This window comes from Astyanax mexicanus, chromosome 1 (genome assembly GCF_023375975.1).
Source record: "Astyanax mexicanus isolate ESR-SI-001 chromosome 1, AstMex3_surface, whole genome shotgun sequence".
NCBI classification, from domain to species: Eukaryota; Metazoa; Chordata; class Actinopteri; order Characiformes; family Acestrorhamphidae; genus Astyanax; species Astyanax mexicanus.
Window position 1 is genome coordinate 45,518,925 of NC_064408.1, and position 27,854 is coordinate 45,546,778.

Here is a 27,854-nt window from a genome sequence, read left to right on the forward strand (position 1 = left end):
TTCATTGTTAAATCTCATCTTTATTAACACTTGTGTTCCCCACTGTTCTTCAAAAAAAAAAAAAAAACTTTCAAAGTCAAGTTTCATTTCAGTGTAGAATGGCTCACTGAGTAAGCAATTCAAACCTCTTTTTTAAATCAGTATTTAAAAAGACCTTAAGAAAAACAACACAAATTAAAATGTTTAAGTCAAGCACACCTTTTCCAAATAAAATACAGAGAAGGAATTTCAACCCATGTTTTGTTCTTTCCAGCTCACAGTAGAGAAACAAAGTAAATGCAGAAGGGTTGGATGTGGCAATTATGTTTTAAATATAATTCACTTCCCAGCATCCAGCAAAGCATTCTGTCATCCTTCACATTCAAACAGACATAAAATGACCTGAATACAAAACCTATCACCAAGAAAAGAAGAGGAGGTTTTACATTCCAAATTAATAGAGATCAAAGTAAGGCAAGTAAACCAACCTAACCGAACTGTTGTCTTCTAAACATCACCAAGACCATTGTTTCTTTTGACTGTGATTTAAAATTTGGAATCAATCAGTAATCCTTAGTTTCCAGGATCAAGTTTTCACATTTTTCCATGTTTTCCTGCTCATGGAGTTATCAAGCCCCTGAAGGAGTGTGTAATTGGGAAAACCACAATATGCAGGCCATGAGGGGACTTGTGCTCTATCCATCTTTGCCTTATACTTACAAATTAAAATATGATTGTCACTCAAAATGTTAAACATGAAGTAAATAAATAGAAATTTGAATTTTAAAAAGTTTTAAGTGTGCTTTGTTTGTGTCAATCTTATAAACTATCTAATCTCCGGACATCAGCTGGGGAGGGCGAATGCATAGGCCTATTAGTCAAATAGAAAAGTTAGTGAAGACCCTCTGAAAATAAAAGAAAGTTTAAGACCAGAAGGGAAAAAGGTCTGCCTTTTTAAACTGGAAGAAGGGATAAGCAGAAGTCCAGCCTGTTTGGTGGGAGGAAGTGGAAGCAGCCCATTTCAGAACCGGAAGAAGCTTCATTAGGATTTTTTGGGACAGTGAGTAGAAGAGTCAGTGTTCAGGACTTCAATCATGGTTCTGGAAAACTGGAATGTCTCCGCTACAGATGGAAGGTTCTGGTACCAACTTGGCAAACTGAAGAAAAGGAGAAAAGAAAGGAGGACATGGACAGTAAAGAGGACAGCCAGTAACAGTAATATGACAAAAATGACTAAAGATACATTTAGTGAGCGTATTAACATGCATTTAAATAATGAGATACCTAATTAGTATATTGTTTGTTAAATGTTTATATATTAGCTTTAGCAAATATAATTCTTACTTTTTCTAATTTATTTTTAGACATAAATCATTATTTTTTTAAACTGAGAAATCATGACAGAAGCAATTTTGCCAGCAATATGAGAAAATCTTTTCAGCACAGCTCAGTAAGAATGTCTCACCTCTTTAGGTTCATCCAGCTTTTTGTGGTTTTACTGAAGCGATCAAGGCTGGGTGTGGTCATGGCCTCAAAGTCCACCAACTGTAAGATGAATCATATCTATTTATCGCATTCACACAAACAAGAAGCTTCTGTAACAAACTGCTGATTATTACTATAAGCTTTATTTTTGATCTACCGATAGTTCTAAGCTTAAAGAAAGAATCACCTGAGAGTCAAATAAACTAAATTTTCCCAGGTGCTGTAGGTTTTATTAGTCATTGAATAAAGTTTGTTCTTTATGTTTTAAAAATTGACCGAATGTATCATAATAATGTTGTTAAGAGGTAATGCAACAGGCATCATGCAAACCATTTGGGTTTGTTTAACAAACTAAAACAGACTTGTTTATGCAGTTTTGACTGTACCTTTCCAGATGGGATTCTGCCTACCACCTCTTTACCACTGGCCATGAGCGCTCCCATCACTACGGAGTAGGCCACAATACTGCCGGGCAGAAAAACATACAGACAATTTATTCCTAAATAAATTAATATCATGCTGAAGATAAAAGACAGACTTTAAAATAAGGTTTTAGAGTTAGGGCACCTTCTAGGTACCCTGACCTATTTCTAAATACTGATACTAAATTTAAAATTTAAATCAGATAAATTTAGTAAGCAGCTCATTTATGTTTATTTCTAGATTTTTCAAGTTAAAATGTAAAACAAATAGAACACAAATGACAAAACAAATTTCTCATTTAAAACATTTGATTAAAGCGTCTGAATGGTTAAATGGTTGGAACAGACATGAAGAAGCAAATAATACACGTATGGACCTGACCTAGATATAATGATCATGTAGCATAAAAGCCCTATAGAATAATAAAAACTGCTCCAAAACACACTCATGAGGTATCATGAAACATTATAAAAGGTATCATGAAATGCACTGTGCTATGATACACGGTACAGCCACCACTGTTTACAATAATTGCAGTATTTAGTCACTAAGTGAAGAAGAATTGTTCACCACTTGTTTACTATTATTGTTAAGTGAACTGCATAGAAAGATTTCCTTTACCTGGAGCCTCTGGACAGGGGCATGAGGTTACAGAAGTAATACACCAGAGAAAGGATTAGATTACACACCGCATCTGCATCCTGCAGAGAGAGGATGTGAATTTGTAAGTGAGTGAAACCATTAAAAAAAAAAAAAAAAATATATATATATATATATATATATATATATATATATTTTTTTTTTTTTTTCATTCATTCATTCATTCACTTTGAGCACGGTTGCTTAGAGGTTAGCATGTTCGCCTCCAAGTGCTGGGATCTTGGGTTCTAGTCCCTACCACGATGGAGTTTCCATTTTCTCCTTAAGTCTGCATGGATTTCCTCCCACTGTCCAAAATTATGGAGGTCAGGTACATTGGACACCAAAAAAATGCCCAGAAAAATTGGATCCTCTGAAATGTCCTGCTGTCTATGTGTATGTATGGGTGTAAGTATGCATGTGTGGGTGTGTGGATGCATGTATGAGTGTGTGCCCAGATATGGATTGGCACCCTATCCTGGATCAGGTCCTTAGAACCTCCGGGCGGACAGTCGTTTCCGATTGAGAGTATCTGATTGATTTCAATTGAGAGCTTCTTTGTCATAGTCTACTTTACTTTAGTTTAGTTTGTAACATGAAAAGTAACAAAAATAGAGTTTTTCCATATTTTTACAGATAACATTAGTGCACTACTTAAGAGTAGAAGCTATCCAAATCACTGCATAAGAAAATCCCTATCCAACATTACTGTTTGAGAAACAGATTTAAATGCCTTAGAAACACAATGACACATTAAGTTCAAGGCAACACAATGTTTCTGAATGAATGTGAGTGAACATACCCCTAGTTCAGAGGAGAGCATGAGTGCTTTTCCTTTAGCCGTCAGGTCTTTATAAAGAGCTTCAATCTCAGACTGATACTGCTGCGTTCTCTCCTCCGTCGTCTGCGTCTCCACTGAAAACAGCATGTTCCCCACACTGGATACATACACAAACACAAAAATCATGATTATCCTCCATTTGGAAACAAAATAATTTTATATATCAGATCAACTAATCTATAAAAACACAACGAAATACACTGCTACAGCATACTTATATAAGCATTTTATGATAAATCACATAAATCTGTATATGCATTTATTAAGACTTATGCCAGCAAGCATCAGTTTTCCACAACTTTCCAACAACCTTCTGGAGTGAAATGACATCAAAATGCACAGAAGCAGCCTGAAAACCTAAACATAAAATAACTAATGTGTAATAAATCAGAAATCAGAAACAGAAACCAACAGAAATAAGTGTGACTAATATGATAAAAGTGCTCTTAAAATAGGTAATATGTTAGTCTAGCACCAAAACACCCTGCAAATGTTATTATATCCTTTCTGGCAAAAGCAGACTCTGTAGTATTTCTACAAAATTATGTTACATGATACATGATAAAGAAATAAAAATGAAATATTAAATATAAATATTTTAAGGTTTTGCAGCTCAGTTGGATTTAGTCTCACTCTTTCTCAGAGAAATAATATTCTATTCCAAGCCTGTCACACACTCTTAGCCTGATATATTTGTATGTATATAATATATACATCTTAATTCAAGCTTTAAAAAAATAAAGCATTAGCATTAGCGGTTAGCCTAACTGCCGCCTGACAGAGCTACAATGAGGAACCCTGAGTGTTTTGGTAAGCCAGGGTGAAATTAGCTAGCAGTTCGTCCCACATAGCTTGTTTTAACACAGTAAATACGCAGGATACAGGCCGATAATACTCACCCCTGAACGGCCAAATGGCTAGCACAGTTAGCGGGTAATGCTAATGCTGCTTCAGCAGTGCTAGCAGGGGTTTACAGCAGAGTACAGGCTGATAATACTCACCTCTGAACGGCCAAATGGCTAGAGGGTTATGCTTAGAGGGTAATGCTAATACTGCTGGAGAATTAAAGTAAAACTCCTGTATAACACTGTATTTCAGCAGAGTGGCTTCACTGCTTAAATTTATACAGGTGCACCAATGACTTGGTGGAAAATTAAAGTATTTTAAGTGTGTCTTATAGTGCAAAAAATATGGTACACTATGTATGACAAAAGTATTAGGAAAAATGCTAATTCAAGGCTTTTTCTGAAATCAAGGAGTTTCAAAAGTTGACCCTCATTTTGAGGGTAACTGTCTTTACTGGCCATAATAAGTATTTTATTGAGGTTTACATCCCTCCAATCTTTGCATTATGCATGGTGCCAATAGGTTCATGCTCATCTTCTCTTAAAAAGTCTTGTTCTTTTGAAAAAAACTCTCTTTAGTGGCTGAGCAGGTTGTGTACATTTGCACATCTTTGTCATCTTTGTCAATGTGTGTAACATAAAGTAGTTGAATGCACTCATTAAAAGGGGTGCCCACAAACATTTGGACACATGGTGTAAACACAGTTTAACAGGAGCTAAACTGAGGTTATCGTAGCTAACAGGCAATGAAGCTTCAGTGCAGATTGAGCAAACTGAACTGTATCATGTCAACAGACTCTATAAGTATAAAGGTTATAGATTATCACAGCATTTTTTCTGACCGGTCTCCGGTGATGGTGATTGTGAAGCCATCGTATTCTTTCCCAGGATCCTTTGTACTGGGTACCTTCGAGTTCACTGTGAAGCCATCCCTCGTTTTACTATTGAACTGCTTCAAAAAGACCCACACACAGATACACAAATACACACCATTTAGACAACAAGTGAGTAAGTACAGTTATGTGCATGCAAATCAATGGTGCACATTACTTTTACACAAATCACATTAAATGTTATTATTATTATTATTATTATTGTATTTTCTACATGTAATCTGAACAAAAGCACACAAACATTTACATAGGATTTGCTGTTCTTGTCTGTTTTACATCATTTTAACCTAAAAAAATGGGCTAAAAGATATTTATATATTTTTTATTTTAATTGTTGTTTCACTCATTAGAGTTGCCGTTGTGCGATACAAGTTTTTTTGTTACAAAGATAAAATAAAGAGGTACCGATTGTTGCATTTACATGACTAAAACAAAAGTCATAACCTGTCAGTCAACATGCTGCCACAAACATGATGATCATGCACAGATGTTTAATTTACAAATTTATGAAGAAAAAAAAAAAAAAATCAGTAAATACCAAAGCTTTAACAGTATGTCTCATTGAATAATATTTAAGTTTGGTATATTATTAGCGTTATTATTTCTTATAATTAATTATTATACATACATTTGCGTCATCTTACGTTATCAGAAATAATTGTCATCCTGCTCAAAGCTGCAAACAGGCCATATATAATTTTCTGTTGGTTTACCTACAATTTACACCTGCTCAGTAGGTGTAAGTATTTAGCAGCTACTACCTTCTAAGTACAGTAGTATGAAAAATTTGGGCACCCCTGATAATTTTTGTGATTTTACTTTATAAATCATTTGTTGTTTGGATCAGCAATTTCTAGGGCTGGCCCGAATAGCGTTTTTTGAGCTCCGGATATTCGGCACTGATTCGAAGCGAATATTCGAATATTCGTTTTTAAAAAAAGAGGTTAAAAAAAAAAAAAAAAAAAAAAAGCAAATCACGGCCCCTTTAATCCACTGACAAATGTTCAATTTGCTCTGACCGACGAGACATATTCACCCCGGATTTTTGGTGTTTTTATCCCGGATTTTTGTGTTTTCACCCCATATTTTTTCTGTGTTTTTAGCCCAGATTTCTTTGTGTTTTCATCCCGGAATTTCTGCTGCCCCACACCGAGGCTGCTGCTGCACGGTTTCTCCGCTGCGCAAGCCAGCCCAGTAAATTGCTGTTTGTGTTTTCACACTTAGGCTATTTGCTTAAAAAAACAAACAAAAAAAACGTTTGTTCAGGAAGTATTTTATATTCTTAAACATTGTTAATTATATTAGAGGACAGTCATTGTAAACTGTACTTGGTCTATTTCGGTTAAAGGATTGTGCAGGGCATATTACTGATTTTGTATTTTTGCACTTGGGCTATAAGCTCAATATTAAATATTTCGTTTGTTTAGAAATTATTTTATATTTTTAAACCATGTTAAATTATATTAGAGTAGAGGAAAGTCATTGTTAATGACGTTATTGTACTTGGTCTATTTCGGTTTAAGGATTGTGCAGGGCATAGCCGTATTACTGATTTTGTATTTTTGCACTTGGGCTATAAGCTCAATATTAAATATTTCGTTTGCTTAGAAATTATTTTATATTTTTAAACCATTTTAAATTATATTAGATAAGAGGAAATTCGTTCAGACATCATTTTTGCAGGCTTTTGTAACCGATTTAGCCCCTACTGTTGCCACATTACCCCTTACGTTTTATTATATAAATCAGTTTCGAAGAGCCTGCATTTTTTTTTATCATGTATAATAGAGGTCTGCGCGAGACTGATTTTTAAACCCACTCTTCCACGCTCCCGCGTTTCTGTCTCGTTACCGCTCCGCAAAAAAATTGCTTCTTTTAATCCCGCGCCCGCCCGCCACATACACATTTCTGCCGCTCCCGCCCCACGTTCCTAATATAAATTAAATAAACTACATTTAATGCTTCAAATTTACTTATATATTTATTAAAACAGCAGCGCTGAATAGTGTGGTTCCTTACCCCAGTCCAAACACCATCGGTGTGTGCGTGTGTGTGTCGGTCCATCCTGCGCGTTGAGAGTTTTCTTTAGGTTTTTTTTTTTTACAATTATTACAGTTTTCTTAACTATTTATTAATTTGCTCCCACATCGTCTGGATTAAACTCCCGCTCCAGCCAATAACAGTTCAGTTCTGTCCCGCGCGCAAGATATTCTGACGGGACCCGCGAGAACAGAAGTGGTTAGAGTGAGGTGGAACTCTGGAAAGGAGAAAAAAAACGAATATCCGAATACCAAAATTAAAAACCGAATACCTACTCAACGAACGAATATCCGAATACCTCAATATTCGGGTCCAGCCCTAGCAATTTCAGACAAACACTTAAAGCTACCCACAGTAAAATTTGGTGGTGGTTCTATCATGCTGTGGGGCTGTGGTCAGTGGAGGTACTGGGAATCTTGTTAAAGTTGAGGGTCACATGGATTCCAGTCAATATCAGCAGATTATTAAGAACAATTTTTAAAAAATCAGTGAGAAAGTTGAAGTTGCGTCAGGGCTGGATACTTTAACAAGACAACGACCCTGAACACTGGTCAAATTCTACGAAGGCATTAATGCAGAGGAACAAGTACAAAGTTCTGAAATGAACTGGAGAGGTTTTGTAAAGAAGAATGGTCCAAAATACCTTCAACCAAAAGCCAGAGTCTCATTGGAAGATATAAGAAGAGTTAAGAGGCCGTTATTTCTGCAAAAGTTTAGTTTAGTCACTTTTCTGTTTTGTTTAAAGAATTTTTGCACACTTTCTGTAAATCCTACAAACGTAATTTCACTTCTCAAATATCACTGTGTTCGTCTGCTATAAGATTTATTTAACTGATGTTGCTGATTCAAACTACCAATGATTTATAAAAGGATCATGAAAATGATCAAGGGTGCTCAAACGTTTTTATACCACTGTATATACTTGTTTGTGTGTTGTGGGTTTTCATTTAGTCTTGCCTTATTTGGTCTTTAATCTGGGGCCCAAATGCTACTAATTAGCAATAGTGCATCCACAAGCAAAATATTAAGCACCCCTGGTCTATGTCTAATCTGTTGGCAGAGAAACTGAGAGTTTAGCACTTCTACAGTAATTATCTCATATTAGCCTTCATAACTAATGGTGTGACAAATTGCTTTACCTTCATTATAGGAAGCAGATCCTCTACTTTATTCACATTCTCTAGAGCCTGTTTCACATCCTGAAGACCACGAGGGTTATATGCCCTTTGCAAAACAAAATGGATTAATCAATTATTAAATCTACTAATAAATGTGAACACTCAACACAAGACCAACAAGCTTTAAAATGAAACTAATTTATACACTGCCAATGAATTAAGCACAGTTAAAGCTGTAGCTGCTTACCCATGGTAGACTAATATTCTTTCTTTGATGAAGTTTAATATGCTGCCAAAATATTCCATATATCTGATGTTTATAATCTGCCCCCTGAAAGTACAAAAAACATAACATTAGCTTAAAACACTTAGTCAACTACATGAAATAAGACGACTAAAAGGCCTAATAATGGGTGCCAGATGGATAGGACTTGGATGTATTCCCAGTAATCATATGACACTGTTGATAGAGCAACTTCAGGAACATAACAGAAGGTATTACCACCCACAGTGGACAGCACAGAGTATGGTAATGATCGTGATTGGTGGTGTCTGGTTAGAATTGCCCATCTGAACAGACAAGAAACACTGGCAGAAATCACATCCATGGGGGCACAGCGGCCTAAGCGCTGCCACTATGATCAGTTCAATTGCTGGCTCCTGTTCATGTAGCTTGCCATCAGCTACCGGAGCCCTGAGGGAGCACAACTGGCCTTGCTCTATCCGGGTGGTAGATGGCACTCTCTCCCCACATCACTAAAAAGGTTGAAGTTGAAGTCACATTGCGTCTGTGAGCTTATGTATCAGAACAGAGTCACTGAGCTTTCCTTCGAGCACACTGTGATGCTACTCAAAAAAAAAATTAATAAATAAATAATATTATAGAGAAAAAAAATAAAATCACCCACACATGTTCATTGCAGGAGTAACAAACACATATCCCACAGGTAAGTGCAGCTATCTTTAGCTTCCCATGGCAAAAGTCATGGGATGTGATATTAGTGGTTGTGTCATGAAATGTCAGAGTATGTTGAGTTTCCAAGGAAACAAACAACATTGATATGTTCATCCCAGGTATCCAAATGTCTACAATATAATGTTTACAATGTGAACAATATACCGAAATAAAACACTGGCTAATAATAGATCTGCAACACAGAAAAAGAATAAAAAAGGAGAACTGCCTTGTGAAGCTTGATATGAGAGCTGTCTGGTTAATTGTAATTTTGTTTAAGTCTGTAGCACACAAAACATAGATTCATGACTGGATAAAAAAAAAAAAAAAAACATGCGCAAGACACATTTATTACATTTATTAGCTGAAAAAGTGTATGATATCGTACCTAATAAGGTTGATATGGTTGTTGAATCCTCTGCTGAGACTCCTCGCTGGCATCTGATCCAACCACAGAACAGGCTGGTCTGGATCTGCAATTCTACACATGCGCACACACACACAGTATACATCTCTGACAGACTTGACACAAGTATTTTTTTTTTTTTTTTAACCTGATCTATTAAAAGCATTAAATCACTGTCTCAGCAGTGTCTCACCTCCTCCATTTAACAGCAATATCAAACATGTCTCTCCACTGCAGCTGCCTGGTTTTACCATTCACACGCACTTTAGAGTTACTCCAGGTCCGCTGCATCGCCTGCATCACCTCGATGGTGGCCATTCCCATAGCTTTTAAACCAGAGACAGAGAGGGGAGACGGCATTAATATGATTTTACACAATGTACAAAAGAAAGAATTTGAAAGAGAATGAATAATGTTGTGACCAATAAATGTGTACAGAAACAGATTTAGAGCTCATTTTTATTTAACGGCTATGTGAAAGGATGCAAACTTTGAACAGTCATTATTCCTAAACTGTTAAGGTTTGGTGCAAAAAGGTACATAAGTGTAATCTAACTGACCTAATTCTTATTGACAAATCATCAAACCATAAACTTGACTATGTTACTATAAATATAAAAAATATATGTTTTCTACATATTTTGTTGAATTTATAATAAATTGCCAAACTTATAACACTTATCATGCATTTTTTTAAGTTCTAAAAAATATGAACTGGATTTGATTTAGGATGTGCAAATGTGAGTCTCTGTAGAGAATGTGATTTATTTACACAACACATAATATGTTATATAATCTATTAATAAATGTAGTTGCTTCTGCAAGATCACAAAAACAGCCATTTCAATTTATGAGCTGTACAGATTCACAGATAGAAGACTTCACCCTCTGAGAGTCTGAGGTGGATCACTAGTGAAATGAACAGAAGTGATGAGGACTGTAGACTGACCCCTTTGTATGCGAAGGTTGGGCAAAAAGCCAGATGTGTTGTACTGCATCAGACTCCCGAGATGATCCGCCGTACAGATCAACTTCTGCACCTCCGGAGAATAACTCTCAAAATCCTGAGGTAGAACATCTCTAGAGGAGAGAATAAGAGAAGTTAGAGTGAATCTTACTGCAACTGTGCTGTTGTTGATGACAGTATTTTATTTTTTCAATATTCCTTGTATTCTTACATGTAAAGTACTTCATGAGTTTAAACTAAACTAACTACTGTGCAATAAATACTAATAAAGAGAAGTGTGATCTTAGGCCAAACTAAAATTCTCAGGACATATTTTAAAGTATGAGGAAAAAAAGCTGTGTTGTGTGACCTGACTCCTGTCCAGTGTTTGGAGTAACGGCGTTAAAACTAACGTTTTTCAGTAACGAGTAATCTAAATAATTACTCTGACTGTAACTATAACGCTGTTACCATTTCCGAACACCCCGTTACTGCACGTTACTTTAGCCTCTATGAACTTTTTTTTTGTTGTAACTTTGCTTTGCCCTGGTTAACCCCTCTTCTTTCCGGTGAACTTGAGCTTCTGGCCGCTGTGCCTGTGGTTTGGCGTGGTGAAGTGAGGCACAATTGTGACGATTTGCTGCTCTAATCAATTCAGTGATTGCCCTGGACAGGCCAAGTTCCGATTTAAGGAAGTTAAGCTCTTTTTAGCTGCTCCGGTTTTTGTGGTGCTGCTGCTTTCTCTTTTAGAGCTTAGATTCTGGAGAGGCTGGGTCGGGTCAGATTTTTTGGGCCGATCTAAGCTCTATTCTCTTTTGGTGAAACTGTTATATTAATACCATTTTAACGGTCATTAGATTGTTGTTTTTGTCCATTATTTTGTTTTGTTTATATATATACATATTTCCTTTGAGTGTGGCTTGGTTTGTTTAACTCCATCCCCAGACGCGTTTTTCCGTTTTTTCCGTTTTTTTCAGTATTATATGTTTTAGTAATTTTCTTTGGTTCTGTGAAGAATTTCGTTTTTATTTTTTGTAATTCGTTAGATTATATTTTTGTCAACATTTTGGGTTTATTATCGTTTGGTATTTTTCTAATAATAGTAAATACATAATTCATTTCCTTTTTTTTTTTGACGGGCGAATAATAAAAGTAATGCAATAGTTACTTTTACTGGTAACTAGTTACTTTTATAGTGGAGTAACTCCGTTAGTAACTCAGTTACTTTTTTGGAGAAGTAACGAGTAACTATAACTAATTACTTTTTCAAAGTAACGTGCCCAATACTGCTCCTGTCTATATTTCATTATATTTCTGTAAATTGATACTGCCTAGATTAATTTTCAATCATACCAAAATACTTCATTCTAACATAATAAAATAATGAAATTGAATGGGTTCTTGGGATTCTGTTTTTCTTAGTTCTTTGTAATCATTAGTTATTCTTAGTCCATTCTTAATCATTCTTAGAGAAACACATTTAATATGAACACAGAATGTATTAGAGTCTGAATTAACTACACTAAGTCTGCACAAAAAAAATATTCTGTGATATATATTGCAATATAAAAAAATACAAGACTTTACCGTAAATTTTATTTTACACCAAGTTGCAAAAAGTTGCAGCATCTACTAAAATATGGCCTATTATTACTACACTGCGTATCCTGAGATGTGACTATTGCACATTTCCACATTGTGATGACGATGTTGAAATAATATATTGTGCAACCCTAGATAATGAACAATGAATAAACAGCCAAACCAAACTCACTTAATGTGTGGCTGCAGACCAGGCTGTTCTTCATAGTCTTCTATTAGAAAAGGCAGATTTTTGGCCCAGTGGTTTTTGAAATTTCCTGGAAGATCCTGGTCCACATTATATTCTGCTACAGGGATGTCCAGATGGGAGTGTAAATATCGAGAATATTCTGAAATGAGAAACAAGAATAAATGAAGAAAAAAACTTCACTGTGTTGATTTACAGCTGTTTGCTCTGAAGTGAGGCTCTAAATGAGATCCACTTGATTCCTTCATTCAGATTACCTGAAGCATCTATTTAATCACGAGTTACTTTAGGAGTGTAGAAAAAAATGAAAACTGATAAATGCAAAACACTGTTAGAAACAAAAATCTGAACAGGCTATTATAAAAACAGTGCTGAAAAACTTTTCGAACAAATATTTGTATTTAAGCAAATAGTCACCATGTTAAAACATTTTAAGGCCCTTGACCCTACTACTTAGCCCTAGCCCTCTGTTGTGTTTGGTTTACTTTGTCCCACAAAATTAAACAATATAGGATGATATCAGATTTTATTTGCAAAATAATAGACCTTAAAAAGAGTCCTTTAGCTTGTTAACTTGTTATGCTAACTGACTATTGCCGCTAGTGTGTTTTTTTGGCTGTCCTGTTTTACACAGCGCTTCGCAGAGCCTCTAGTGGTATGGCAATATGTGAAAAATGCATACCGGTTCTAATTTTCTTTCCGGTATACCATATGAACTGGTATACCGCACAGCACTAGTTTTAGGGGGAGGAGGAAGTGTTGAGGGCACATTGTCCCTGTCCAATAAAAAACACTTATCTCCATTTTTAGTTTACTACAAACATTTGTCAATTTTTAGTTTACTACAGACAAACTGTCCCTTACACTGTGACAAAATGTCTTGATGAACAGACCAATAGAAACTCTTTAAAATTAACTGAAATAATAAACTCTTTTTACACTGACTTCCATTGAAAGCTTACAAGGTTTTTTCTATCTCCTGTAAAGTTGCTGTTTCGGAGCTGTTTTTCATATGTTAAGATAGTGACACTAAAAATAACACTAAATACTACATTACCTGAGGTTACTGTATAGTTTTATGTTTATGTTTTATGGCCATTTTCTAAAAATAATCTCATTGCTGCACCACCTGCCCCCTTTCTAAAGACATACAATGCCCTAAATTTAACTAGTTAACCAGCAGCTAGGTTGCTGAACTTTAGCACTTCACTGCTATCACATCAGGGTAGGATTACACTCGAAAACAATGGGTAGGGGTACAAATTAGAAATGGGATTGGACCGAAGACTCATCTTGCGAAAGAAAATGTTCTAGCGTCTCACCTCTGAGGTATTTGACTTTCAAGTATTCCGAACTGGCTTTCTGGCCCAGCAGAGGGTCATTGAGCATGACTTTAGTCTGAGCCTTTATGCCTTCATAGAACTGTCCCATGGCCACGTGGCTCAAGCCCTTCATATACTGACACACCTCATTATACGGCTCGAGCTGCAGGCATCTCTGCAGGGGAAACAGTTAAACAAGAGGGTCAAAATAAAAAACGACAACACCAAGAACAAGAAATGAGATTTTATCTTAGTATGTCCTACAAAGAATACACTCTACATCATTTTTATAGATAACTGCACACCACTGTACCCCATTATGTACATAAAATAAAAGGATTAATAAAGACATATGTAGAAAACACATGAAGATGCACAGCAGGGATGCCAAGACACAGTCCAGTGGGTGAAGTAAAGCTTAATTAAGAGTTTCATGAGTCAGGATTGTATATATTAAAGGCCAATATGCTGCTGATCATTTCATGAAGCTGCACTCCAATAACCCCACTGTAATGAATGCCTGTGTTTGAAATGGAAGGGCAGACTACCTCTCCTTAGAGCAATATTAAATAAGAATCTGGCTACATCATGAACAGTAGCTACACCAAAACTAAATTTGCGTTTTTCTAATTTTCTGTGATAGATCTATAGGAGGCTAAGGCTTGTTACTATGATCAGGAAAAGGGTGATGTTGGGGAGTCTGTGAGCTGATGTATTAGAACCGAGTCGCCGCGCTTTCCTCTGAGTGCACTGTGATGCTACTCGGCAATGCTTCATCAGCAGCAGTTCAAAAAGAGACAAGAGTCTAAGTGTATCAGAGGAGGCATATGCTAGTCTTCACCCTCCTGGAGCTGGGGCATCACTAGTGATAGGGGGAGTCCTAACGAGTGGGTTGGTTAATTGGCCTTATAAATTGGGGAGAAAATGGGATAAAAAAAAAAAAGAATATTATATATATATATATATATTCATACACAACTCATGAAATGGTAATATTAATATTCAGGCTCAAAGTGTGCTTAAAAATATTTTCAACATCATTACACTTAAATCAGTCTTGCCATCCTCTACAGACCTCGGTCATCAAAAATGTTTTTCAATCTGCAGAGCTGTAGCTTAGTTAAAGTTTCTTCTCTATCACACCATTGTGAGTAAACAAGGGAATGTAGGGAATGAAACAAACCCACCAGATCCAGGAATAAAAAAAAAACTTGATCAGGAGATCTAAAACACACACAACTGCCACTTGCCTTAAAGTTGCCAATGGCGTCCTTCAGGCTGCCATGGTGATAGAGCATCATCCCTCTGAGCTGCAGAGACTGGAGATGATTCTGGTTCAGCATCAGAGCTTTCTGGAAACTCTCCATGGCACTGTCAAAGTCCCCCAACTCCCTACAAAATACACACACACAAATAAGTACAGTTAAATTCACATAAACAGAGAGATCATGACTGTACAGATGTAAACAGCATGAATCCCTCTTACCTGTAGGCCTGAGCCAGGCTTTTATGTGCATCAATAAAGTCCGACTTCAACTTCAGTGCTTCTTTAAATGTTTCAATGGCCTCCTGTACATAGAAGAAAAGCTGGTTAAATTAATAAACAGCAATAAACAATCTTCAATTACTGACACTTTTTGGCTTTTATAGTTATGTATGTTCTGTGACTGTGTGAAAGTTTGTGTGAGACAGCGACTCTAAGACTCACAGAGCACGACAATACAGATAGGGGCCACCACGTATGATTTACATGTGTGTAAGATCTAACTTCACATTTTAATCTTCTCAAATGCACAAAAACGTGTTTATAAAGGACAACCAAAGAAAGAAACTAGAGAAAAACATGTAAATTGGTCTGTTGGTAAAAAAAAAAGTAATAGCAGAGGCAGAAAAAAAGAGGAAATATAAAACTCATTTCTCCTCTGACTACTTTAAACTATATCCATGTCTGGTAAAAGTAAAACATTATAAGTCTTGCCCGCCATACAGTTTGTAATATTGATTTCAGCACTGCCTACAGGGGACTAAATGATTGCAAAAGCCATGTTGAGGTAAGTTAATGTCCAGGTCTGAGGGTACCACTCTAAAATTAATTTTTGCAACTTGGGATGTCTGACTTATGGACATCCTGATGTTCCCCTGGCCACCCAAAGTCCACACCATTTATTGTGGACCATTGATTCATTTTACGCATTCTAATTTTCTATACAGCTATTTTGAAAGATACAGAAAAGGGACAAACTAAAAGGGCCCAAACATTACAAATGTGTTACCCAGCAACAAAGTGGTCATTTTGGAAAATAAAATATGTAAAAAGAAAAACCAGATAATTGTGAACCAGATTTTCCTAAACAAAACATGTTAAAAGCTGGTGGTAAAGCTTAGTAATGAACTTTGCCAAATGGCTACATACTTCCAGTGGATAGTTCTTACATTTCACCTGAAAATTTCACCATGTTTTTTAATATATATATACACAATAACACATGCCGAGGAGTGTGTACCTTAAGTAGTCCCCTGTGGAAGAAGGTAAGGCCTTTATACAGCATGGCGATGGGCTGGTTCCTCTTCAGCTCCAGAGATTGTTGGAAATCCTCCATAGCAGCAATATAGTCCTAAACATGCAAACAGAGACACAGCTCATCGATACAGAGACATAAGACTCTCTTTAAACCATCAACACATACTACATGTATGCGTCTACTAGGGGTGTAATTGTACACAAAAGTCACAATCCAGTTCACTCCGCAGTTTGGAAGTCATGGTACTGTATGAGTCTATTATAATGGATGAAAAAACGAACAGTTTACAGTTCTACCTGAAGTAGTTAATACAGCCTACAGTGAACTCATTTAGCAGTAAAATCTCACGACTAGCATGTTTGATGTGTGTGTGTCATCCTACTGCAACCCACACTCCATCAGCATCTAGATCACTGTAATTGAAATAAGTTGTAAAACATCAGAATGCTGCTGAAATAGCTATTTGTTTTCTGTTAATTAAGAGTAAAAAGAAAAAAAAGTCATATTTGAGTCTCTATCTTTGGATCAGAGTTCCTTAACCTATGGGTCACAGACCACCAGTGGGCCATGAAACACCCTCCAGTGGTCTGTAGTTTCCGGTGGGCTGATAATGGCACTTTAGGATATATTATATATTTTTTTATAAAATACTGCTCCAATTTCTTGTTATTTAAAAAAAAAAAAAAATATATATATATATATATATATACTATCATATGTAAAATTTGAGAGAACAATTGTGTTCTGCACTCTCATGCAAGTCACATGACTATCACATTTAACTATATAGTCCTCCCTGCACATTCCAAACAAATTTACTACAAATTGCAGAAAAAAATGAAGGTAAATTACATTGATTTTGAATCAAATCGGGACCTTGTGAATCAGAATCGAATCGAATTGGGAAATCAGTGGTGATACCCACCCCTAGCATATGCACCAGTAGGATCCAGACTTATGTGTATGCGTATGTATACCTCTGAAATAAACAGCAGTGTTCCTCTGTGTCTGTACAGCCTGGCTGAAGGCTGCAGCTGGATGGCTTTAGTGAGGTCACTAAGAGCTTCACTGATACGTCCCAGAGGAGAGAGGATCTAAAATAATCACAGATAGACCCACACACAAGTGAAATAACACTACAGCTTAGAACACACAAATATTACTACATTTGTTACTATAGTCAAGCCTATTATACACACTGCATCACATTGTTATTCATTCTGTTTTCTGTTCTGTGTAAATTCTGGAAAAAGTATTTTAGGGGTATTTACTCAAGAACTTCATAAAGCATGCATAAGCACTGAATAACATAATTAAAAGCAATCTATGAGTAGCCATAAAAATCTTATGTCAGCACTGGCCTAAAAAATATTATATATATAAAAGATATTTAATAAAATGAATGTCATTGTGCTTTTATTAAGGCCCAAACTAATTAGCAGACTTTTAGCAGCTCTATTTATAACATGGTTATAAAGCATCATTACGAAGCAATGACATTGCTCAATTCAATGGATGCCAAGAAAAACATGACATTTTCATACAGGTTTTCATGTTGTGAAATTTCAATGAAGAACAAACATGCAAATGTTTTGCACTAACAGTGTCAATACAATATATTAAAAAAATATACCTCATAACAGTGCTATGAATAAAACTAAACTGTTACTTTATTTTAAGGCTACCTATCTCAGTAAAACACAGAGAAGTGAGGCAAAATCGAGCTCAAAGCAGCACAGTAAGCATATTACTGAAAGAAATATACAGTACTGTAGTGAGCAGTGTGTGTATTTGGTTTGTGTGGGTACCTCTGCTCTCTGCTCATACACCTCAGGCCTGTTGGGCTCCAGTGTGATGACTCTACTCAGCTCATACAGAGCCAAGTCTGCATTCTTTATGTCCTACAGAGAGAGAGAAAGAAAGAAAGAGGCAGATAGTAGGGCTATCTATTAGCAAGATTAAGGCAATTTATTCACAACATCATGATACCGGGGTTACATCTCAATATGTTGCAATATATTTTAAGGATGTAAGCAAGGTGATATATTGCAATTGTTTAAATAAAATTTTAGGAATACTCCTACAGTACAGTAATAAAACAAACTATCATGTATAAAATCTGAATAAAAGAAAAGTTACTTACTTTCTCTGCAAATAAAATTAGGGGATTTTACCACAGAGTGGTCTATCTAGTGGGCGGAGTTTAACACAACACTATAGTAACTTAACCCTTTCAGAACCTGCTTCCATTATAATAGACATCATGTACTTTCTTTTTTTTTGTTGCACATAACACTAATTGAGACCTGTTTTTAATCAGAATAAACCATCATGTAGCCAAAGAAAAAGTTTATAAGCCAATGAAACAATAGCTTAGCCCCGCCCACTGCACTGGGAAAAAAAAAAAGCTAAAGAGGCAAATTAGAAAAGCGCATTTTTAATAATTGTATGTAATTTAAAACTTTTTTAATGTTTATTTACTGTTAAGGGATGGCTTGTGAACAAATATATATCAATAACAAATCTAAAATAAAAAATGTTAAGCACAGGCTCCCAATCCAACAGACATAAAAAAAGTTACTTGTTTTGGTTAATTGGATTTAAATGTTAATGTAGATTTTATATTATAATATTAGAGTCTTCCTTTGTGTGCACTGCAGACAAAAAACAGCACTATTTTTATTATTATTATTAATAATATTGTTTTAACACTAGAACTAGCATTCAGGTCTGAAAGGGTTAAACCTACACTGTCTGACATTGATATTTACATTTAAACTAATAATTCAAATTTAATAGTGTTTTTAAATATCAATACTGTATTGCAAAACAAAATATCACAATACAATGATGTATCAGTATTTTCTTACAGCTGTAACAGATGATAGAAACAGATAAAGAAAAGTAAAAGACACTGAGAGAGCAAGAGCGAATGAGAGGTAGGGGAGAGTGAGTGAGAGTGATAGTGAGAGAGACAAAAAGAAATGAAGAACAGATGTGCATCACCTTTACACACAAGGGCAATGGGATTAGAAAAGCCTGTCGTTTGCCTTTAATCCATTAGCATTCTTTATACAGGTGTGTTACTGCTGACAGACAGTTTCAGGAGTGCATTATAGGAACAGAGTCAATGATTCGACTTTGTCTCCTCACACACTGGCATCAGAGCTCGTCCTAAAACCGCTTAGGTAAGCACTCTCCAGAGCCAGACAAGAGGGCAGCAGGGTGATGTCATCTAGCAGGTAATGCAGGGATGCTCTTCTCTTGGTTCAAAGCTAAAGCAAAGCCTGACTTTCACTGAACTATTTGGTTTGACCAAAGAGAGTGGCTCATTTCAGATCAAACTGAACCATGGTTTGGATCGTTTGCAGTTTAAAACACTTTTCTGGATTTTTCAGGCTTTCAAAACAATTACAGAAAGCTAAGGCTTATAAATCTCCCATTCATAACACAAAGGTTTTCTATTGGTTCTACTCACACCCAGCTACTGGGAAGGCCACTGAAGAACACTTTAGTTCATAACAACAGTTTATGAGTCTTTTGCTTTGTCACATTGTGCATTGTCTGCTGAAAAAAAATTACAAGGTACAAAGGGATGCAACAATGTTTTTTCCCTACAGACTTTGAACTTTCAAGTGATAAATTATTGGAATAATGAGAACATAGTGTGCCCAAAAAACAATCCCCACACCATCACACCATCTGCATTAATAGGTTTACAGGGGTGTTCCTAATAAATTGCTTGGTCACAGAGTGTGTCTTTAGGCTTTTTTTAAATCTTACCTGCAGGCTTTTTTTCCCATAGGCTATCCCTCTCCCATACATGGCACTAACCAGCTCTGGATCGCCCTGAAAAAGAAACCATTCGTTTGAATAAGCAGAGCAAATCATCAGACCACATGATCTTCTTCCATTGCTTCAGAGTCCAATATGGTGTTTTTTTTAAGGCTACCCATTAGTTTAATCTCAATCCTAATCCTAACTAATCTCAATTAGTTTAATCTCAATTTCAACAAAAAAGTTTGTAGAAATGCTTTTATTTTCATTATTAAAAAAGAACTACGGTGTAAATATCTACTTTGAGTGTAGTAAAACATGAAGAGTATTAACCATCCTACAGCTTTCCGAAATCCAGCAATTTTGTGCAGTTTGTCCAAACAGGCTAGAATGGGTTTTAACAGGGCATATTTTTCTGCCCCTGCAGATAAATCACTTTTTACACCGTTATCCAGGCTTAAAGTAGCTTTTCACCTCATTGGCAGAATCCAGAAAGCCCTGACATTTAAAAAAACGAGACATTAAGAACTTTAAAACTGCACAAGAAGTTTATTTAAAAACACTGTTTATCCCTGCAACATAACCTACATCTCTGGGCACCGCCAAGTTAAAGTAAAGTCATGATCAGTACAGTGTGCCTTTTCCAGACTGCAACACTACATGCTCGTCACTGTACTGATCATGACTTTACTTTAAGTTGGCGGCGTCCAGAGATGTAGGTTACGCTACAGGATGTAAACAGTGGTTTTTAATAAGCTTTTTATGCACTTTTAAAGTTCTTAATGCCTCATTTTAAATGTCAGGGCTCTCCGGATTCTACCAAAGAGGTGAGGAGCTACTTTGAGCCTGGAATACGGTGCAAAAATCGATTTATCTAAAACCCATTCTAGCATGTTTGGACAAACTGCACAAAATTGCTAGATCTTGGAAAGCTGCAGGAGAATGTAGGTGGGCTATTTATCAAAGGTTAATACGCTTTATCATGTTTTACTACACACAAAGTCAATTTCCAATTAGGTTCTAGTGTTGTATTTTTTCCATTTGATTTGATTTAACCAAAAGTTTGAGTGATCGCTGATCACAATAATTTAGGTTTTTAATAAGACCACATTCCATTCTCAAAGACGATGTTTCCCCACTGTCCTTCCACTTTTTAATAATGCATTGGACAGTTCTTATCCCGATTTTAGTTGTTTCAATCTCCTTAGAGGTTTTCCCTGTAATTTGACCTACTTAAACAGACATCTTTTCCACAACCACAGGATAAGTCTTTCCACATGGTTGTTTATTGTTTATCAAATATCAAATAACTTGTCGCCAGCTGAAACATAATCACCCATGCAGTAATTATCCAATGAGAGGCTCATACCTATTTGATTAGTTAAATCCATATGGAGAGCTTTTTTGGTCAGGCAGTATAGATAAACCCTCTTCTGATGAGGCATTTTAAAGACGTGACAAAAAACATGGGTGGTCTGTTTTTTAGTATTGGCAAGTGCATTTTTACTATGGCAGACAATACCGTTTTCTTGCCTGATCAACCAGACTTGTGGTTGATTTTAACATGCATGCTTTAATAAGGACCATTAACAGACAGGTATTCACACTGTACATGTAAAACTGACCTGCAGTAAGAGGGAGAAGTGTTTGACAGCTTCATCGTAGAGCCCGTTGCCAATGAGAACATATCCTATGGCTGCAAACCCAGAACACATCCACATTAGTACAACACTTCACTGAGTCTCAACATACATTTTCCTGTGAGACAGCATTAAAAAAAAACAAAGGGGAAATACCGAGCTCTTCATTGGTGCTGTGGTCCTCAACAGGGAATGGGAAACGCTGCTGCTCGACAAACAGTCTCGCCTGGCTCTGTAAAGACAGTTACACAGATTTATTTTTGTTACAGAGGCTTTTAAAGGAGACCATTTCAGGTTTCAGCATGATTTAGCCAATAAGAATCTGGTATTATTTAATAAAACATTTGAAATTGTATAACAAGTAATACAAATTAATACAAAATAATAAACTATACATTAGAAGGCACAGTCCAGCTATTTAAGATATTAAACTATTTATGTTTTTTTTTTTCTAAGCAAATAAATCATTACAGCAGAGACAAAGTGCCTTAAATCATTAAACCCTTCTCAGGCGGTAAAACATAGTTTATAGCATAGTTTATAGGCCAGAACTCTCCTTCATGTAATCTAAAATACACTGTGGTTCCTGACACTGTATAACACTCCCAGCTGTAAAATCATTGCTTATGTGGTCAAAAATATGGCCTGCTGTTATCACAGTGCTGACCATTGCAACAGGTGGACACATGCAAATGAAATCACAAATCAGAGATTTCTACTGTACACGTACAGATATTCAAATACTACTCGAGTCAAATCACAAGAGTTCATATGTTTAATCACAACAGCAACACAGTCTCTATAACTGTCCATATCCTGCAGAGAGTTTTAGGGGTAATTTACTATGGTCCAGGAATTCACTCTGTTGTGTACTGGACCTCTATTCAGATGTTCATTACATTTATTACATTCTGTAACAAAATTGAATACACTGTATTAATACTTTGTATGAGAAAGGGTGTATCCACAAATAAAATTTTAGTTCCTTTCACACTGAGTACAGTGTACAGAGTTTGCCAAATGAAAGGCTGCATTCACACTACCAGGTTATATCAGATTTTGAAATCAGTTCAGAGCCACTTTCTTACATAGTGGTAGGCCAGATACATATCTGATTCATGGTCACACAACCCTAAAAAGAATAGTCAGATCATACCTTATGTCAATTGTCAAGATTGGATCACACTACAGGTACATCTCAAAAATTTGAATATCATTGAAAAATTACTTTATTTTACTTGTGTTACTTTTATTTACTTGTATTAAATAGATGTATTACACACAGAGTGATCTATTTCAAGCATTTATTTCTTTTATTGTAGATGATTATGGTTTACAGCCAATGAAAACACAAAAGTAAGTGTCTCAGAAAATTAGAATATTGACCATCAGTAAATTTTGCATTTCATTTGGAAATCAAGGGACCAGAGTCTGGATTTTTGGGTTTTCATTGGCTGTAAGCCGTAATGATTAACAATACATGAAATAAACTCTTAAAATAGATCACTCTGTGTGTAATACATCTATATAATATATGAGTTTCACATTTTGAACTGAATTACTAAAATCAAGTAACTTTTTTTTAAATTATATTTATATATTTAACATGCAACTGTATCTCTAGAATTGTTTTTGTTACTTATGGTGCTTTACACCTGCCTTGTTTGATCTGAACCCTCAGATGTTTTGGTCTCAACCAAAATAGCAGGTGAAAAGGCACTGCAAACCACAGTCTGGACCAAAGACCAAAAGGGTTGATCTCAGTACGCTCTGCACTTTGCAAAGTTCCTTAGTCCGTTCAGTAAACTGCAGTGTAAAACCGAAACTGACCAGACCAACTGCATAATGTATCAAACACAAGAAACATGTTCCGGACTTTCAGGTTTGAAAATGCCCTTAGATAAGATAAATGCTAAATGGCTCTCTAGTTCCTTTTATAGGACAGGTAATTAGAGGCACATCAATCTCCTCACAGATAGTCCCTGGAGGGAAAATTGAACCCACACCCTAATGCCCCAAAAGCTGTAAAACATGTGCACTATGAGCAGTCAGGCGGGTAACTTAAGAATAAGTAAACAAATTCTTGGGACAGGTTTGTGCAGGAATAATTTTATATTTGTGTTTTTATAATGATGCTGATGTAAGAAAAAATAAACTAATTTCCATCTTTTCACTCTTCCCTTACTGATTCAACAAACATCCTGACAACGCTAGAAAGCACTAGCGTCTGCAGTCTCAGCACCAAACTGACAAACAGGCTGACAGTGCATTATGCTGTTACCTCTTTTTAAACACCTACCAGGATCTTCTCTGCATTTAGAGAGAAAACTGACTCGCAGGGTGGGCTGCTTCCCTCTTCACAGTCAGGATCTTCCAACTGGAGGACTGTGGTTTCTGCATGAAAACAAGCACAAACACACACACGCACACACAAAATTATATTCCACCTGATGAACAGGTAACAGTATGACCCCACCCACCAATCAGTAACAGTAAATGACTATTGCTGGGTTTCACTGAGACTGTAAACCAGCCTATCAGCTTCACTGCTGCATTGCTTCTACTGCACTGCTGTTCATTTCATGTCTATACTAGAAATGAAAAGCAGCAACCAAATCAGTAAGTGTAGGACATAAAGATCTGCCAGCACTGATATAGTTGTAGCACTACAATTAGATAATGCGTCTAAGCTCATCCACTTTTAGCTTAAAAAAAAGCATATACATGAATGAAAATGCATTTACTAAATCCTCACATCTAATCAAACATAGTAAAAAAGTCCAAAAACAAGCCACTGTGAATCAGAAATAACTGCACATTTTCCTGTAGCAACCTGAAACACACTATCAGGGAGGGTCTCTAAGAGGTGGTGGAAGGAGGAGGTGAAACATAATATTATGTTTTCCTCAACTCATGGAGAGACCCCACACCCTGGTATAACGCAATAAACAAAAAAAAAGTCAAGTAAAAAATAGATCTTATACAAATATTTTTTTTATTTAAGTAGCATGGCCAGTGTTGGGAAAGTGGTAGTGTTTATGTGTGTGGATGCATTACTGCTTTACAGGCAACATAACTGATAGAACCATGAAAATAGTTACTGCTGAAAAGACCCATCATGTCACTGAATTAAATAAATACAGCAAAAACGTAGCATGAAATTCATGCACATCTTAAAATTACAATTATTAGGTTAAACCACTAAAATAATCTAAATATAAAAAAAGAATCTGCATGAATCAGAACTAACAGCTAATTTTACTGTAGTAAACTGAAACACACTGTTAGGGAGGGTCTCTAAGCGGGCTGGGTGTTTTCTTTCCATGACAGATAAGCCTAGAGGTAGAGGGTGAAGGAGGTGAAACATGATATAGTGTTTTCCCACTTGTGCATGGTGAAATTAGGGGTCTTCTGATGCAGGAAAGAAAATACAGGTTTGTGACAAGAAAACAAGAAATTTAAAGCATGAAAATGACAAACCAACTCTACTTTGTGTGTGTGGAGGAAGGCCCAAAACATTACCAGCGATAAGTCATCCCCCAGGAATACATGTACATCACACACTCAGTTACTGTGTCATATTGCTTTTGGCTAGTATAGTAGGATGTTTGATGATTATTGTTTCTGGTAAATACAGTATCTACTGAAAGATCCCCGAAAGCTTGACACAGGGGAAAACAGAAGAATGCACTGTAGTAAACTAGCTTTCAGTGTCTACATGGCATGCTTTTGAATATTAGGTTCATTGTTCAGCTATTAATCCTAATGCAGTAACCGGTTAGCTTGATTAGCATAGCTTTTGTGGTTCCACAGAGTTCAACTGTATGAGCCTATGATATTCACGATATGATATGGGACAGGCTCGAAATAAAGCATGGGTTTAGTGCAGCTCATTCATGTTTTCATACAATGGGAACATATTTGAATATTGAATTGCTGAAACTTAGTGGAACATAAATGACAGCAATTTCATATTTTAACAGTTTGTTCCAGCAAGCACACCAGAGCTAGTTAAAAGGAACGTAAAACATAAAGCATGCAAATTTTTAAACTGGTTGGATCAGAGCTCTAGAATCTAAAATACACTTTTAAAAGGAGCTAGATTTAACTCCAGCACTAACCTAGCAAACCTACATATATACCAAGTAAATAGGCAAGATGAATGAACACATTCACACACTGTGATTCACACTCCTGTGATGTTCCCAGGGTGTTCAGTATATGTCACGTAGGGGCTTCATGAGTTAAAGTAAAGGACAGAGAGCTGTAAGGAAATTCCCACAGCTTTTAAAGGGTCTGTGTCACATACCTCACCATGGCCAAAGCTTGATTTGTTTATCTGCCTCATATCTTGGCCTGTTATGACCTTAATAATATATGATAATGGTGATATGGTCTATTGTGTATATTAGTATGTGTATATTAATATGTTTGTTCACATATACAGCTCTGGAAAAAAATAAGAGACAACTTTCTGAATCAGTTTCTATGATTTTGCTATTAGGTTTATGTTTGAGTAAAATGAACACTATCGTTTTATTCTATAAACTACGGACAACAATGCTTGCAAATTCCAAATAAAAATATTGTCATTTAAAACATTTACTGGCAGAAAATGAGAAATGTCTGAAAGGAAAAAGATGCAGATCTTTCAGACCTCTAATAAGACTTCAGAAAACAATATTTGGGGGATTAGCCTTGTTTTTATGTTCTCCTCCACCAGTCTTACACACTGCTTCTGGATAACTCCATGCCACTTCTTGTGCTAACAAAAAAAACTGCCAAAGCTAGATTTGTTTATTTGCCTCGTAACTTGGCCTGTTATAATATCTGATAATCGCGAAATTGTTTGTGTTTATTTGTATATGTTTGTTCACATATGTAACAGTAAACAGTATTTTAACCAGGCATGCAATACCACACCAACGCTTCAATATTTGTGACATACCCAGTATAGACAGCAGTAGAAAAAAGATAAGAGGGGGAAAATATATATTTCCCAATCTATGGTTGATTTAAATGTTGTTTTATATAACGTCAGGTCATACTTGATTTGTTATGATATTCTATAAATCATTCTCAGTGGCATTGAACGGTCTTAAAAATAAAATAATATCGTTTATTGCAATAATTTCTGGGACAAAATCGTCCGCAAAAGATCTTATCGTTACAGACCGCCTCGTAACTGTAGTTCTTACTGGAGTGGAATTGAGTAACGTTAAATATAGCTAGTTTAGCTTGGCTATCTAACTAGGTTTGTCATCAGCCAGCTAGGTTAGTTAGTTAGTTAGTTAGTTAGTTAGTTAGTTAGTTAAGTTAGTTAGTTAAGTTAGTTAAGTTAGTTAAGTTAGCTAACGTTACCGTTAGCTAGCGCGATTCTGCCTAAGACAGCTAGTTTGGAAGAAAGTGTTGAATGTGTAAGAATATGAATATGTAAATTTACACTTTTAGCTATGTTACTGAACCTGGAGTGGTTTCGAGTTATTAATCTGGAATGACTTCTGACCTTAAAAAGTGGACAGCTAGTTAATTAACCTAGGTTAAAGCTAGCTTAGCTAGCTAACTAAGCTAGTAACCTAGGTTACTTAGCTAGTTAACAGCTAACTAAAGTAAACTAAACTAGTTAACTAACGCTAAGTACTTTAAGCTTATGAATAAGAGAGAGAGGAGGCAGTGTATCAGATGAATCAGACAGCCTCCTAACGGAGAAACCTGGGCTTAAATTGAATACTCTAGTTTAGGTAAGTCTTAAATGGAGTTGCATTAACCAGCGCCTGTCTGTCAGTCAGTCAGCGGATCCGGAAACATGAAGCCTGAATGAGGAGTAGAGTTAGGAGGACGTGGCAGCGGAGGAGCGCAGTGAGTGCGGGATTAAACCCGCCGCTGTTCTTACCGCAGTCCGCCGTGTACTCCTCCCACTCGGACGGCGGGCCGCAGCCGTGCTCGCTCAGCTCCCCCTCGGAGAAAGTGAGAGTGGAGAAATACTCCGTGGAGAAAATGGCTCGGCTCAGGTACAGCAGCGACAGCGCTACCACAACAACAGCCCTGCCAGCAGGTGCCATGTTTCTGAGGCTGGCCGCTCAGGTAAGGCAGCGGTGGCAGCTCGGTATTGTAGTTCTGTGGAGCTGCTCTACCCCGGTGACAGCACTGGAACAGGAAGCCGAGGAGAACTACAAGTCCCAGAAGTAGCTGCGAACCATGCCGGAAGTAGTTCGAGCGTTTAAACCGCTGTGA

At 36.4% G+C, this 27,854-nt stretch overlaps 1 protein-coding gene across 2 annotated transcripts; it reads right to left on the minus strand.

Annotated features, from left to right (window-relative positions):
• Positions 1 to 27,682, minus strand: ttc13 (tetratricopeptide repeat domain 13). 2 transcript variants are annotated; one of them, XM_007229962.4, is made up of 23 exons: positions 27,514 to 27,682; positions 23,920 to 24,014; positions 21,777 to 21,852; positions 21,606 to 21,676; positions 19,987 to 20,052; positions 18,012 to 18,104; positions 17,181 to 17,297; positions 16,186 to 16,296; positions 15,168 to 15,250; positions 14,932 to 15,073; positions 13,682 to 13,856; positions 12,345 to 12,501; positions 10,574 to 10,704; positions 9,818 to 9,950; positions 9,607 to 9,699; positions 8,511 to 8,594; positions 8,285 to 8,369; positions 5,055 to 5,161; positions 3,329 to 3,464; positions 2,509 to 2,588; positions 1,851 to 1,929; positions 1,445 to 1,524; positions 1 to 1,136 (listed from the first exon to the last, which is right to left on the minus strand). In XM_007229962.4, the coding sequence occupies exons 1-23, from the start codon at positions 27,680 to 27,682 to the stop codon at positions 1,022 to 1,024; spliced, it is 2,478 nt and encodes an 825-aa protein (XP_007230024.1). In that variant the 3' UTR covers positions 1 to 1,021. The 2 variants fall into 2 exon arrangements, with proteins under 2 accessions (XP_007230024.1, XP_007230023.1); XM_007229961.4 differs by having other exon boundaries at positions 5,055 to 5,164.
• Positions 27,683 to 27,854: the final 172 nt, after the last annotated feature.